Source organism: Panicum virgatum, chromosome 2K (genome assembly GCF_016808335.1).
Source record: "Panicum virgatum strain AP13 chromosome 2K, P.virgatum_v5, whole genome shotgun sequence".
Classification (NCBI taxonomy): domain Eukaryota; kingdom Viridiplantae; phylum Streptophyta; class Magnoliopsida; order Poales; family Poaceae; genus Panicum; species Panicum virgatum.
Genome location: NC_053137.1, coordinates 1,022,741 through 1,039,280, shown reverse-complemented (window position 1 = coordinate 1,039,280; position 16,540 = coordinate 1,022,741). Strand labels below are relative to the sequence as shown.

The 16,540-nt window shown below is 45.6% G+C and overlaps 2 protein-coding genes across 2 annotated transcripts; both read right to left on the bottom strand.

The window, feature by feature from the left end:
* Positions 1 to 727: 727 nt before the first annotated feature.
* LOC120659223 lies at positions 728 to 4,638 on the bottom strand. The gene is made up of 3 exons (XM_039937284.1): positions 4,398 to 4,638; positions 983 to 1,822; positions 728 to 783 (listed from the first exon to the last, which is right to left on the bottom strand). Exons 1-3 carry the CDS (start codon positions 4,636 to 4,638, stop codon positions 728 to 730), a joined length of 1,137 nt encoding a protein of 378 aa, XP_039793218.1.
* Positions 4,639 to 12,955: 8,317 nt separating this feature from the next.
* On the bottom strand, positions 12,956 to 14,813 carry LOC120660339 (putative disease resistance protein RGA3). The gene has a single exon (XM_039938847.1). The coding sequence runs from the start codon at positions 14,745 to 14,747 to the stop codon at positions 13,260 to 13,262; it is 1,488 nt and encodes a 495-aa protein (XP_039794781.1). The 5' UTR covers positions 14,748 to 14,813; the 3' UTR covers positions 12,956 to 13,259.
* Positions 14,814 to 16,540: the final 1,727 nt, after the last annotated feature.

The following is a 16,540-nucleotide window of genomic DNA, read 5'->3' as shown; positions in this document are numbered from 1 at the left end:
AGGGTATGTAAAATGGTCTTTGGATTATACATGGGGTCCTTTCTCCTCAGATCTGTAGTATCGATTACTGCCGACGTACACTCACCCCTATAAATAAACTGTATTTATTCATGCAGATTTATGTGCTCCAAAAAAGTCCAAATTAAATAGTTTCTCGACTGCTCCTTATCAAATGACTCACTGATGAATCTCTGAAAGCATTATTCAGCTATCCATGATTAAGATGGGAAAAAAGGGGGCATCGTCAATACTTCCCTAGCTTCTTCTTCGGTTGTCATGCTCATTTTCTAGGGGAGTAATACAGCACATACAGAATTGGAATTGCGGTGTTCTAATTTCAGATGCTCATTTTTTTTCCGAACAAATAGATGCTCATTTTCTTGAGCACATATATATGCTTTTATATGAGGGGGCCGGGGCCATATTCAAACATCATATAGTTTCATTGCAAGCCACACATAGAGGTTTATCAAGCAGAGAAGCCCAAGCAAGCATTAATTTACAGCAGCTAGCGGTTATCAAGATAACAAACAACATAAGAGACGTCATCCCTCGCACAAAACACAGCCCCTCCTGAAGGCCAACAATCTAAGACCATGCGTGGCTAATAACCTCACTCATGCTATAGTGTTGTTCCACCATAAATGCTTATTACATTATTAACCACTACCATGATCCAGCTCAGCCTTGTTGACCGACAAACCTGCAGCTGAGAATCTTACGTTTATCAGATGTTTGAAGTGCCTGTTGCTGGTCCCACAATTGTAGAGGCTGCTTCCAATGCTGCAGAAAGGCAAGGTTTTGAAAGTAACATCAACTGACTGATTTCCCATCAGTGAACATTTGTTACAAACCAGCCAAAAGACCAAACAGATATACAATGCAAATTTAATTATTAACAGATGGATTCAAACTCAGAAAAAAAACACCACTCATTGTTACAGAAAATAAACAGGATGAATGAATGGGTATCTTATTGTACCTGGAGTGCAGAAGCCCACGTAGGGGAAATTGCCGTAGTACCAACCTTCTCCGCAAACTCTTGTGACACGGTAGGACTCGAGATCAATAGTGAAAAGGCCCCCATCTGTCCGCACAAAGATGACCGAAGCGCCGTCCGCAAAGCCAGCTACATCAAGTGAGTCCGCTGAGAGGGCCTCATCAGGAAGTAATGTCCTAAGCTCAATGACTTTTCTCTCTGCCCATTCCACATTCTCTTCATCGTCAGGACACTCCACCATTGACCACAGGTACAATCTCAAGTTCTCCATGTAGGCGAGTCCCAGCTCACCGTCGTCTCTAGTCATAAGGACAACGCGTCGAAAGGAGCACTCTACAGGCACTGGGATCACAGTCATTTCATGTGTGCCCAAATCATACTTCAAGATACTTTCGCTGTACCAAAACATGAAGTAGAGTGCATTCCCTACAAGGGCACTCGGCATCAAAATGATTTCATGACCTGGGTAGTGTGCAGAGGTCCGCTCACTCCACGCAGCAGCCTCCGATGAGTAGACGCAGGCAAACATCCCCTCCTGGTCAGTGCCCACAAGGACCACCAGGAAGGGTCCATGGCGGCAGTCGAGGTGGTTGCAGGCACCGGTCGAGGCGCAGAGCACGGCGGCGTTCCAGCTATAAGGGTTGGAGGACCATGGCAGCAGGGGCAGCTCCCTCCGCTCACCGGCGATGGGGTCCCACACCACGAAGGGATTCTTCAGGGGGTTTTCCCCTAGCTTCCAGGACACGCTGTGGAGGAGGACGCGGCCATGGCGAGCGTCGATTGTGGGGAAGTTGCGGCGAGTGGCATGTGTGTAACACCTGCCTTGCCGACAGTCCGCGAGGGGTCAGCGGACGGTCCGCCAGGCAGTGCCCAGATATTTATCTGGATGGTCGTGGGACCCACCTGTCATTCCTCTCTTCCTCCTCTTTCTTCCAGAGCCGAGCGGAGCTCGTGCCCTCACCCCGACGGCGCCCCCTCCCGGTCGATCTCCCTCCTCCGGCCACCAAACCTCGTTCCCTCGCGCGGGAACCTTCCTTGGCACCTCCTCCACCTTCTCCGACCCCTAGCCCCGCACCTCCCCGGCCGAAATCGTCTCAACCACCACCGGACGCCATTGGATGTGCTTGAAGCTTGGTTCCACCGCTGATCCGCCTCTCCGGTCGTCCTCCGCTCGAACCGACCGCGGGAATGGGTTCGTGGTGAGTTCCTCGTGCTTCCCGGTCTTTTTCCCTTCCGTTGAGTGCCGCCGGCGTCGGTGAGCGACCGCCGCCGCCGTCGCCGCGCTCGCTGCGGCCTGGTGTGCAGTGTCAAGATAGAAGTCGCGGACGGTCCGCCCAGGGGGGCCGGACAGTCCGCAGGCCAAGTTAGGTTTTGTCCAGAGACGATGTTGCCTCTGGTAGTTTAGGAAAATTTACTGCGGACAGTCCGCTATAGGGGAGCGGACGGTCCACCGTTGAAGCTTGAATTTGTCCCAGAGACGATGTCTCTGGTAGTGTTCGCAGAATTGAACTGCGGACGGTCCGCCACTTGGGCGCGGACGGTCCGCCACTTGGGCGCGGATAGTCCGCAGTAGTGTCTAGGACTTTGTCCAGAGACGTTGCCGTCACTGGTGGATTGGCCACGTGAACTACGGACGGTCCGCCAAGGGGGGCCGGACAGTCCGCAGGTAGAATTAGAAGTTGTTCCAGAGACGTTGTTGTCTCTGGAGGGTCGGTCGAATAGTACGGCGGACGGTCCGCCACTTGGGCGCGGACAGTCCGCAGGGTTTTCCAGTTAAAGTAAATTAATTACATCATAGAGCTGCACCCATTTATTTCATATGCATACGTGTAGCATCCGCAGCAGAGGGCGCCGTCTTTGAGGTGATCGCGGCACCACAAGAGCAGACGACGCAAGCCCAGGAGGAGAGGTGTGAGCACCCGGCCCAAGGCCCGGTTGATCCTAGTGTTGAGCAACAGGCGCAAGGCAAGCCCCGGTGCACATCCTATTAATTTTAAATTATGACCCTTAGTTATGTATTTATTTATTGTGCATTATGTTTAGGAGTTGCTTGAAACCCTAGTTGCATGAACCCTAGATTCCCCTGAGTCATTCTAGTATGTATAGGACGATAGAAATGCTATGCTAGATAGGGTTCGGTAGAAGTCGAGTAATTCTGGGTTACTCGCGAGATATAGGATGGATTACGTTTCCAGATATGAGTTACTAAAGATGAATGATAGTCTTGGGATGGAAGAAAGAATAGAATCTGAGACAGGGCGGGAGAGGTGTAGTTCCGCCTGTGTCGGTTAAGGACCGAGCCATTGTTGGCCCTGCTGATCATGTTTGAACTGTACTAACCGCATGCCGGGAGTAGGAGGCAGTCGAAATCGGTAAGCCGAGTACTGCCTTGCTTCGAAAATACAGGAACCCGCACCCAACTCCTGGGGCGAGTCGAGTAGTCGCAGAGAATTGTGATGCATATGTTTACTTTTGGTGGTCTCACGTTGAGCTCGGCTGACCATATGTCGTTGGGCTGGTTCCTGTAGTTCGAGGCGGGGAGGGGAATGGTTGGCTCGTATAGTCCGACGGGGCATATGCGTGCCGTTTTGGTTAGGTCCACCTTGCAAGGTTAAATCGAATCGATTCGCCGTCAGTCGCTCTCGGATATGAGCACCTTGGTCACTGCGTCGTAGTGTTGTTTTGGAGAAAAAAAAATGGTTATACTCATATTGATGAACTTTGATATATCATTTGTTGTTACATTATGTTTGCTCTAGATTTGGTTATGCAAATATTAGACTATGTTAAATTATATAAAAATTGGAGCTAAAATAATGAAAGTAAGGAATAACTTTAGTCGCAGTTTTCTGCAAAATAACCACCAGCCAAAAGCCTTGCATGTCTAGCTATGTGGGCTAAGTTATACCCACTGGTCGGGTAAGCCTTGCTGAGTATTAGTATACTCAGAGTTTGTTGCCACAATTATTTCAGGACACGCAGACGTAGACTTCTGTTCCTGCTGCGCCAAGTTCATCCGCCGGGATGCAGAGGGATGGGAGGTTGTGGAGCCAGACGTTTAGATAGGGATCTCCCTAGGACACACTTTTGTTAGATGTAGGCCCTCTTTCCTCGAGTTGAACCCGGATTTCAGAAAGGCAAAGTTTGTAAATTATGTATTTATTCACACTTGGTTTGTAAAACTTAAGGTAAGTATTATGTATATTTGTCGTATTAGCAAATGCATGTCGTGCTTGTACCATCTGCGCCCACCTTCGCGTGGGACTATCGGTGATGTTTCGATCGGGACGTGGGTTGAGAAAGGATCGCCAAATTAAGCGTTAAGCTAATGAGCCCGATGTGTTCAAATGACGCTCATTACACTTAATTAGAGTTTTAAATTTGGCGGTTCCGTCACAGCGTGGCGGGCGGAAGGAGGAGGTGGGCACGAAGGAGGACACTGTTCCTTGGTTCCGGAGGAAGCCAAGCATGGCGGGCCTAGGGTGGAGCTCACGGAATCGGTGGCGGAAGCCGGGGTTAGAGATGATGCGGCACCAACGCTTGCAGACAAGGGCGGCGCGGACGAGGCCTGCCAGGTCGTCCGACGAGATGCGGAGGAGGATCGCCTCCATGAGTTCATCCATCAGCGCTGCCGCCATACTTCTTACCACAGATTGGATTTGGCCGGAGTAGAGTAGGTGTGTTGTAGGGAGTGAGGCGAAAGAGGAATGGGCCACGACGCCACCTAGTGATCGAGTGGGGATCCTCAGACTCGATGCACGGCAGCTCTGCCATGCCTTTTAATAACGCATGAGATGATGACATCCCAAAATTATATTAGCACGCCACAAATTCGGTGTGTTCTACATAGTTTAGGCTATTGTTTGCTTTGCGATCATATCCAACCTTGCTTTGGCGTCACGCGCCTACATAGGCATGTACATTCCTTCCTAGTGCTTTGCAGTTGTATTTCTTACCAAAAAAAAAGTTTCACATTGTACTTGTTCTCAAACCATATGTCATAAGGCATTATTTCTACTTAAAAGGACATGTTTGGATGGCAAAGGCTGGCCGCCACATCACAAGCTTCGAACACCACGCCACAAGTTCAGCTTCGAACACGCCACGTCATGAGTTCCTAGTGGCGTATCCAAGAATTAAAATAGAGAGAGGGGGGGGGGGGGGGGCTTTATTTCTCCTTTCTACTCTCTCCATCTATGGCTGAAAATTCTAGGGGAGGGGCTGGGATCCGCACCCATGCGAGTTCGGTGTGCTGTGCACTGTTTAGGCCAATGTTTACTTGTGGCCGAACTATTGGCGTGTCGTACTTTTTGTCATCTTCTTAGTATGTTGCGATTGTATTTCTCACCAAAAGTTTGTCACACGTTTCATATGCCTCACTTTCGGCGCAACTAGAATTGCAGACGGGCGGTGAGGTTAGGAAGCGAGCCAAATATGGCATGGCATGGTACGGTGATTGACGATACATAGCGCGCTTCCTCTTGGCATCTCCAGTGTTTACATCTTGAGGCTTTGTTTGGCTCCAGGACTTTTTTCAAAAGTCTCTATCACATCAAAAGGAATCTTACTATTTTATAGTATTAAATAAAATCTGTTTATAAATGTTTTTTGACAGCTGAGTGCTTTTTCGCGAGACGAATCTAATGAGCCTAATTAATTCATAATTTGCTACAGTGATGCTACAATAACCATTCGCTAATCATAGATTAAGATACCTCATTAGATTCGTCTCGCAGTTTAGCCCCAGGGTTCTGCAATTAGTTTTATAATTAATATTTATTTAATACTTCTAAATACTAAAAAGTCCCTAGGACTTTTTTGAAGTCCCTGTTTCTAAACACCCCCTGAATGTGGCAAGTATATAGAGGATATAGTTATAGTACGGTGGTATATGAGAACTCCATACTAATCTCAATTCTTCCATCTGGCTTAACGCCTCCATGAATCACGTCATGGGACGTTGTGTTCAGAACTGCCTCCTGCCAAGACTGTTCATAAGGATCATAGACCACGAGGCTTTTTTTAAGCTCCCGCGGTCCTGGCTCGCACGGTGCAAGATTTGCATAGCTAATGATATATTAGTACAATGATTAATACGTATTAAATGATATTAACATATTTTAAATTTGTTAAGCTATAATAGGATAAATAAAGACTACTATAGTATATAAGTACGTAAAATAAATATCATGGTGATGATTATTTATTTATTTTATCTCGTGCGATATATCTTCATGCAGGCAACCAAACAATGTCTTCACAGCCAGACTTAGTAGATACAATCAACCAAACATAATGCATTGCATGCACTCAGCCTGGATGAGCTGAGCGTGTCTCACATATATAAGCCAGGCTAGACAGGAAACCAACGGGAAAAAAGTCCCTTTTACCTTCTTCAACTTTGGACAAAATCCGTTTTGCCCCCTGAACAACAAAACCATCCGATCGGACTCCCTGAACTCCCGAAACCGGGCACATGACCTCCCTGAGCGGTTTGAGGCTGATGTGACAGCAATTTTTCTTTTTTTCTTTTATGTTTATTTTGACTGAATTTTTGAAAAAATCACAGTAAATCATAAAAAATCATAAAATGGGAAGTTCAATTTTTTTAGACTCCACATGAGTAGATCTATGCAGTAAAAATACTATACGATATACTTTAGTATATTTTTTGTTATAGCTTTAGATATATATTTTTTAATTAATTTATAGCTACAATTTCTGTCGTCCAATTATAGTAAAATTTTTATGGTGGGCTAATCATTATATGATTGAGTTGTAGTAAAAATTTTATGATTATTGGATCATGTATGATTGAGCTATATATTTATCTATATAAACCGAGATAAATCTATATATCAATCTAGACGAATCTATAGATAAACCTAGATAAATCTATAACTCAGTCATACATGATCCAATAATCATAAATTTTTTTTATTACAACTCAATCATATAATGATTAGCCCACCATAAAAATTTTATCATAATTGGATGATAAAAACTGTAGCTATAAATTAATTGCAAAAAGGTATACATCCAAAGCTACAACAAAATAATTGTAGTAAAGTATACCATATAATATGTTCACTGCACAGATCTACTCATGTGGAGTCCAATAAAATTGAATTTCTTATTTTATAATTTTTATGATTTACTATAGTTTTTCATAGATTTAGTCAAAATAAATATAAAAAAAACGCTGTCACGCCAGCCTCAAAACTACTCAGGGGGGTCACGTGTCCGGTTTCAGGAGTTCAGGAGTCCGGAGGTCACGTGTCTGGTTTCAGGAGTTCAAGGTCGGATGGTTTTGTTGTTCAAGGGGAAAATAGATGCCAAGGGAGGAAAAGAGACTTTTTTCCAAACCAGCCAAACTCGCTAGTACAGCTGTGATAATTTGACCCAATTTTTTTTACTACTTTCAAATTTTGGCCCAACAAATCCAATTCAAGCCCATGAGGCCCAGCCACGACCGCTGTGCCTCTCCGTGGGGCTGCAACACCACCACCTCCCCGCCGCGGCTTTTTTATTTTTATATTTTTTAAAAATATTTTTTTTACAAAAATATATTTTTGGTTTCACATTTTACAGTTTTATACCCCTACCGCCCGGCAAGGAGGCGGCAGGGGGCCTACCGCCCGGTAGGGGGGCGGCAAGGACATACATGTAAATAAATATTTTTTTTTGCGTGGAGGCCCCTGGCGGGAGCCTGCCGCTCGGTGGAGGGGCGGCAGGCAGCCCGCCCGCCCGGCAGGGGGGCGGCAGGCTCCCCCCAAATATAAAAGCTGAGCCCCTTCCCTCGCACTCTCATTTCCTGCCCACGAGATCTAGAGAGGGGAGAGGGAGAGAGGAGGTGTGAGGGAGGTAATTCCACCGGCGAAGCCCTGCCGGATTTTGGATCCGAACCGCAGGTAACCAATATTTCTCAACTTTCTCATTGAATTTTTTTTTGTATGTTTAATTCTATGATTAGTATTTTTATTATTGCAAGCACTTAGGGTTCGGATTAGTGGTTATAATTGAAGCCATACCATGTTTCTAGATATTGGATTAATTAAAATAAAGTCTTTGGATGGCCAATATGAGGCCTGCCGCCCCGTCACAATTTCCTTTACAATCTAAACTGGTCAACACCATAATACCATATGATACACATCATGTCATTTCTTGGAGGTCATAGTTCGGGGGGCATGAAGTCATCTAGGTCGTCATCCCAGTTAACATAATTTGGTGCTGGAGGTGGTGCAGTTTGACTTGATGAACCTCTTGACTTTCCCTTTTTCTCTTTTATGGTTCTACTTTCATGTACAGGGGGAGGAACATCAGGTCTTGGAGGCCATGGTTTTGGGGGCATGAAGTCATCTAGGTCGTCATCCCAGTTAACAGAACTTGGTGCTGGAGGTGGTATTGATTTGTTAATCACCTCCGTGTCCTCGGGGCAAGAAATGAGGGTGCGAGGGAAGGTGTTCAGCTTTTATATTTGGAGGGGGGGCCTGCCGCCCCCCTGCCGGGCGGGCGGGCTGCCTGCCGCCCCTCCACCGGGTAAAAAAATATATTTATTTACATATAGATCCCTGCCGCCCCCGGCCGGGCGGTAGGGGTATAAAACTGTAAAATGTGAAACTGAAAATATTTTTCTATAAAAAACATTTTAAAAAAATATAAAAATAAAAAAGCTGCCTCCCCCGCCCCCCACGCCGTTGCCTGCCCATCGACTCCGGCGGAGTGGTGGACTCTTGCTGGGAGCTAGCCTGCTCGGGGTGGCCTCGCACCCCCTGCCGGGACCCCGCGCAGCAGCCCCACCTCTCGCGCGCACCGTGAGCAGCAGGGGCACGGGCACCAGCTGCAGCAAGCAACCAGCCATTCCGGGTTCCTGCATTATCTACCATCCCCAATTCTCCATTCTCCAATGCCCAATTGCAATCCCCTTACTTGTCACAGCCCAAATTTTTGAGCACTGGTCAGACCGGTGAGTCTGGCTGGTCCGACCGGGCGCGCATCGCGGCGTGCTGCATGTCGGCTTCGCCGGCGTTCATCCTCGTACCACGCGTCGGCCATCCTCGTTCCATGCGCGCGCGTCCTTATCCGCAGCCGTCGTCGCCGGCCCTAATCCCCTCGAGCTGCTCCGTTCCCTATTCCCTCCTCTTCTTCCTCGAGCTCGGAACGAGCAGAGCTCGCCCCCCGCCGGCGCCCCGGCCAACTCCGACCGCCGTCCTCCGATTCCGCGCGCCCATGGCCTCCTCACCTCACCCTCCACCTACTCTGAGGCTCCCCGAGTCGGTTTCCGTGTTCTTCCGGCCGGAATCGACCCTGCACCGGTCGGCCGCCATTGGAGTCCGCCAAAAGCTCCGCCGCCGTCGCCATCGATTCGTCGTCTCCGGTGAGCCGTGGCTCGATTCCTCGCGTGGGGAGCATCTCCTACCTTTCCTCGACTGATTCCGCCTCTAATCCGGTCTCCTCGTCCGTTGCGCAGGGCCCCCGGCGGAGCTCTCCCGCCTGGCGCCGCCCGCGCCATCGCGCCACCGTTCTCCGCCTGCGCCGCCGCCAGTGAGCCTTGCTGACTCTAGGACCACGTGGTGCTCGCCTCCCCATCCCCTTTCCGGCCCTTCCTCGCCGCACCGCCTTGCACCCTCCGCCGCAGCCGTCGCTGCGCGCGCCACGCCACGCGCGTGCCGTGGCCGCGCCCACGCCGTGGTCAAGGCCCCGGCCTTGCCTTGACCCGGCCTGGGTGGGGCGCCTGCCCATGGGCCCGCCTGTTGGCCTCTGGTCTAGCCGGGGTGGTGTGGACCTAGCATTTTGCTAGGGTTTTAGGATGTTTATATATCTGCAAACTCGTAAAATGCGTAGAAAATCATATAGACCTCGGAAAAATACGAAACTTATTTTGTTGGGTTCCTATTGCTCAGATCTACCTAGAAAAAATATTGTTTTGCATGTTCCTGTCCTGTAATTTTATCTTTGAGTTAATGTTTCAATTGAGTTAATTGTTTAGTTATTTCTTTACTGCTCTAAAATGCCAAATCAAGTTTTGCTAGACTCCTTGCGAGATGTTCTTTCCAGTGGTGCAACTTCTTTCATAAATCTTGCATGTTGTGTCATTCAATGTTCATGCCTTTTCACTCTTGCATAATCCGTGGCATCTCGCTAATGCATGCATCACATTCATGCATTATAGTGATCAAACCGTCGGAGGTCGAACCCGTGAAGCCCGCCGAGTCTGTTGAGCCAGAGCCCGAAGTTAACCAAGGCAAGCAGCTAAGCATGATTCCGTGTTCCTATTTAATCTGAGTTAGTTAGTTATCTCACCGGGTAATGTTGGGTTACATATATATTATGTATGTATTGCATTCTTGTACTTAGTTTCCTGCATTACCTTCCTTGAATTGTTATCCATGTTCTTGGCACTTGTTAGCCAGTTAATAATTCATCGTGACTAGATGCTTAGCTCTGCTTAGATTACTTATATCGCTTGCTAGGAAGGAATGTCTTGGGGTATCACACTTACCGATAATCCTTGATTGCACTGGTTTGGTTGGGTGGTGTTGGTTTGGTAGTATCGAGATTCGAGCGGAATGGTAGGGCCTAGAGAAGAAGTCACATGGGCATAGTCCGCTTGGATCATTTAAGGACCATCCGTGGATGCCATGAGCTTTGAGCACCTTTCCGTGCTACCACATATCCAAATAATGGTGTGGATGAGCCAATTACCTTCTCTGATTTGATCGTTGAGGCCCGGTCCTGGATGCGTGGCCAAGGGGCTATGTAGAGAGGCTTAGGGGTGTCCCCGGTGGACCTAGGTTACTCTCCGCGCAAGCTGGACGTACCCTCAATGGTTAAGCCTCGTTGAGAACGGTTGACACGAGTACCCCTTATCCAACTTGGCCGGTTGGGTGAGCTGCATGGTCCTTGTGTCATGTTGATAAAGTAGTACACCTTTGTAAGATTTTAATCAATTCGAATTGCCGCGCTCTCGGTTATGAGCAAGCTCTTGGTTCGTCGAATTCCTCGTAGAGAGTTTCGGTTTTGTTGGCTTTGGTTCATGTCACATCTGCAATCAACTATATTTCATATTATGCTTTTAACCAACTAAAAATTATCTGTGGTTGGACAATAATAATTAATTCTGCTAGGTGTTAGGTTAGAGAGCTTATGGCTATGCAATAATTATTTAACCTTAAAGCCTCATTTGTTGAGCCTGTGCATGATACTTGTTTAATTATTCGCGTAAGACTTGCGAGTACCTTTGTACTCAGGTTGCTTTCTAAACCTAGTTGCAGGTGAGCCGGAAGTAGTGTTCGGCCACTTCTACCCCGCTGATCCAAATGCAGGAGAGGAGTAGGTCGTTGTGGCTGTGATGGTGTCCTTGAGCAAGTCACCATTATCTTAGTATATTTTTACCGTAACCGAACTCCGTGAGAGTATGTAAATATAGTAAATTCTAAATTTCTATTTAATATGGCTTTCGTGAGCCCAAGGCTTATAATGGAAGTAGTTTGAACCCTCCTATATCGAACCTGTATTGAGCTCTGGTAATGTAAAACTGCTTTTGAGGTTCATCAGCACTGTGTATGCGATTGTATAACGGTACGTGTGCTTAATTCTGGGCATGTGGCAAACACGTACCGGGACTACCGGATTTGTGATCGTTTTAGGTGAATGTGTTGATTAAGTACCTCTAAGATGTGGATTAACACGTGGCATGTCGAGAGACAGACACGTATTAACTCTCATCTTAATGGATTAATCAATAATTTTCACCTAAACCGAATGCAAATTGGGCGGTTCTCACATTACTGGAGTGCACTGACTTTCTCTCTCAATCCATTCCATCTCAACCTCACTTCTAAGTTCAGTCATTAAGTGATTAATTGAATAATTAGTGCATCCATTTGTATTGCTGCCATGTGTTATCATGATATTTAGCCATCAAGAATGGAAACGTTGCCGAATTATGCATATTATGGGACCTTTGTAGCTATATTATTGTAATTTTGATTATTATATGTTATACTGTTATCAAATTGCTATTACATTATATTGTACCGTGCTTTAAAATTTTTGGCCGGGACTACCCTAATCTCAAATCCTGGATCCGCCACTTATCATAAGGTGGGCATCATGAGGAACAGGAAGTAATGTCTCAAGCTCAACGACTCTGCATTGCGCCCATCCTTCATCCCCATCTGGAGCCATCGGCACCATGTGGGCGAATGCCGTCCTCTGTAGCCATAGGCACAATGCCATCCTCTGTAACCTGTTTCTTTGTCAACCAAAGCTTTTTCCCCCCTGAAAATTATGTGAACACTTCCCTTATCTATTTGGCATCCTCCAGCTTAATTGGGATTTTTTCCTGTACTATTTTCACGTATACATTATCACAAACCTGATCTCAGCGTGCCCAACTACGAGGTTAATCATTTTTTTAGTACCCATCAGCAATTGTGCAAACAAATTTATAAAAATGAAAATTCAGTGGAGAAGTCAAACAATTTGCACACTCCAGCGGACTCAACCCAATCATTCTCCCTTATGAAAATTCTTCAGCGGAGTTTGTAACATTCTTCAGAAAATTGCACCATACGTACTTATATTAGTAAATTAGCATATTTAGGGCATGTTTGGTTGGATGCCAAAATGTTTCCATGCCAAAATGTGGGCAAGCCCACAAATTTTGGCACTTGTTTTGGTTGAAGGCCAAATGTTATTATGAACTTGCCAAGGTTTTGGTAAAAACAATTGGCATGCTCATGATCGTGCATGCCAACATTTTGGCGTCCAACCAAGCAGGCTCCTAATCCTAGCATCATGCAGCAGATACCATTGAGAAAAGTTGTGTGATTTGGAACCTGTTCACTTATGAGAGCAAAATTAGTCATCCAACCCTGTCCAAGCATTTTGCCAAGCATATACATGAAGATGGCAAATGTTACAGAATCAGACTACTGAACTATTACATGAACTTAAAAGACAACAAGATTGAGTACAGGTATAGCTACAATCATTTGAAATCATTCGGTACAATTTACTGAAGTGTTCTCTGAATTCAAGCATGCTTCTGTGCAAGCAGCCTGACAACGACAGAACTAAGAAAATGCTATCTCATTCTGTCAAAAACTTTATACATGCCAAGGTAGTAGTACAGTTTGGCAATTTTGTAACCTGTAAGATCCAGCCATGACAGTGTTGTGACTTGTGACACCCCATCAAAACATAATCACTACATGTCATCATACATAACCATAGTATAACAGAAAAATTACTAAAGCGCAACTCTGTTTTTCATACAACGCTTCCTCTTTGTACCCATAGTTTTGAGCTCTCGGATCTCACATACATTTACATAGCTATGGTAGGGTGGTATTCGAGACCTCCATCCTAGGGCCTCAAATTTCCCTTGAGCCTTAACACTTCCATAAATCACATCTTGGACTCTTATCTTCGGTACATCTTCTTGTGAAGAGCGTTGATATTCCGAATGAAGCACAAAATCTTCAGAAGGTGTAAACATTCTCCCAAGATGTGCAGGCTTTTTCTCAATTATAAGATCAACTGGATGCCCACCGAATTTAGAGACATGCTGCTTGATGGTACCTCTCAAGAAGGCCAAAACCTTGCACCAAAAGTGGAAATCAATGTTGTCCCTCAGCAAACAACCCATCATGTTTGCACTAATGAAACACCCGTTCATCATCCCGGCTATCTCCATGGCCATGCGAGCAAGCTTCGGATGCATCTCAGGATCCATGCTTCCAAATGTGACCATCTTAAAGAAATACCAATATGCTTCATGGGACAAATACTTCAGACTTAGTGCCCGGGTTGTTCCAAACTTTATGATTTCGTCGGACTGGCTTGTGACAATTATTTTACTACCGCTTGGTACATGTCGCATATAAGCAGAACACAACCTATTCCATACATCTTCGGTGAGAGTGCCAACTAACTCAACAACAATAAGTAATCTTCTTCCCTCTTTGTTTGAATTTGATCCATGATTTCGATGTTCTGTTACATATCGTTCTTTGAGCGCAGCAAGGTCAACACCTGTGAGGTCATGGCCGTGCAAGAAAAGTATTTCTGAGAAATGGTCACGGACCCTTGCATCTTCACAAACATGAGCAACAAGGGTGGTCTTGCCAACTTTACCGGGACCAACGATTGGCAGGACCTCTAGTTCTTTAGGAGCATGAGGTTGTGTGTGCAATAGGAAGCTGATGACAAGTTCAGTTTCCATCTGGCGCCCAAACATGCAATTTCCCACCAGGAGATGCATGCTATAAGGTTGGCGGTATATGCGTGGATAGCTCATCAAGAACACGACTATCTCCTCCATATCATTGATCACGGAGCTTAAATCATCAAGCGACTTTTGCAGCTGTTCAAAAATCTGTGTGCTTCTACTGGACGAATACAAGCCTTGTAGAGAATTTACTACTTTCAAAAGAGATAAAGACTTGCTCAGGACCTGACCTTTGGCCTCCTCTTCGCTGTGAGATTGGTATCTGAAGGTGTCGATGATGTAATAGCCGTGGTGCATGGCGTCTCTGAGCATGTCCAGCTGCTGGAGAATACCTCGGTTTGTGATCTGCCGTCCCATGGCCTCATCGACGATGACCTGTGCCCGGAGCAGGATCCTGCGGAGGCGATCGTCCACGTCCGGTGCTGTTGGCTTGACGCTATTTTTGATGAGGAAATTTATGGATCTTGTTGTCAGCTCGCCCAGAACAGCAGAAAGGAGAATATTCATTTGGGAGACTCTCTGCTTTGGAAGAGAAAATACAGGAGGGGGATGTGAGAATGAACGACAGTGCTTGTTCAATGGAGAGAGAGAGAGAGAGAGAGAGAGAGAGAGAGAGAGAGAGAGATTACCTGTAGAATTCTAGTCATACAAAAGGTCAGGCTGTCCAATGCCCATGTTTGACGTTTTAAATTCCTTTTGGCCTTGCCTAATTGTTCCATGGCATTTCCTCTCCCACGTTGTCAAGAAATAAATACCACCAGTACCGGAAACGGTTTTCTGTAAAGTACCGGAGAGGACTCTCACCCACTGACATGCAGGCCCGACCGCACTGAGGTCCTTTGCTGTACTGCAAAGGAGATTCGTCACCAGTACCACCTAAGAATAGGTACAACACATGACCCCCTAGAGGCCTTCTTTAGTGAGCCAAAGTCAGCGCCACCATTAATTCCTTAATTTCTTCCCCTGTTTCTGATATTGACCAAATTAAGGAGATTTGATCAAACACGACTTCAGTTTACACATAATGAAAAGCACGGGTTCCTCCTCCCTTCTCCGTTGCACACCTACTTGTGTGGAGTCAAGACTAAAATATGGAGATGCCACTGCCAGTTCTTGAGGAGAAATTAGCACAAGGACCATTACCTTCATTATCGGTAAGGATGGATTCGGATGTCTATTCGAATGTCAGATTTTTGGTCATTTTTCTTCGATTATGAACAAATAAGATGTAGAATTTACTATGTAAATTCATAGCCTTGTACTTAACATTGATCTTGTAAAGATTCAAAAAAACTAAACCTCAAATTTATCATATATATTCTCAAATAATAGATATAAAAATTCGAATACGGATCGGATACGGATACGAATCTTTTTTCACCTTTTTAATTGTAGGGAGCAAATAATACATAAAAAAATTTATACAAAATTTTATTCTTATGTGTAATAATATGCTTGATATTATAAAAAAGATTAGCATAAAATTTTAAGCATATCTATTTTAAAATATCAAATTTGTTCTAAGAATTCGGATGTTTAGATCCATCCCTAATTATCGGTAGTAAGTAGGCAACAACTGTTACTTTTTAATTCTTACTTCTGTCTTACCTTTCCGGCATTCAAAGAAACTAACAAAACAGAACGTTAAGCTGTGCCACTCGTCGTGGTAGTTTTTGTTAGAAATTTAGGCAATTTCGAGCACAATTTAATTCCAAAATTAAATGTATAAACTAGCAATATTTCTATGACTTTAAGGAGTAAAATAAAACATGTGAACATGTTTATACTTATCACACAGATAAGCATAAACAATATAAATAACCAAAATTTCAGGGAGTACCCTGAAGCGAGGCCGTTGCCGGAGGCATTGGCTGCGCTGTTACCAACTGGAGTAGACATCTACTCGGTTGGCCTCAGTCGAAGTAGTCGAACTAAATCGGTGCAGGAAGAAGTTCGCAATGCAGTCCCGCGAACGGTCACCAAGATGTAGTCGACGTAGTCGTTCGGCCACCAGAATGTAGTCGACGTAGTCGTTCGGCTCGTCCACTAGGAAGTAGTCGTTCAATTTTGAGCAGTCACGCTAAAGCGTTACCCAAAAACCTGATTGCCCGCCTATCCCGTGCAGGATCTCAAGGCGAGCAAGGTTTCGGAGGCCTGCTCACACTAATTCTGTGCGCGCAGAAATTAGCGTTGGGGAACTTAGTTGTTGCAACTGGAGAGGGAGAAGAGAGGAGCCGAGTTGCCTCAGTGCTCTGGTGCAGAATGGATGAGGGGAATGGCACTTCTTATATAGTGACTCA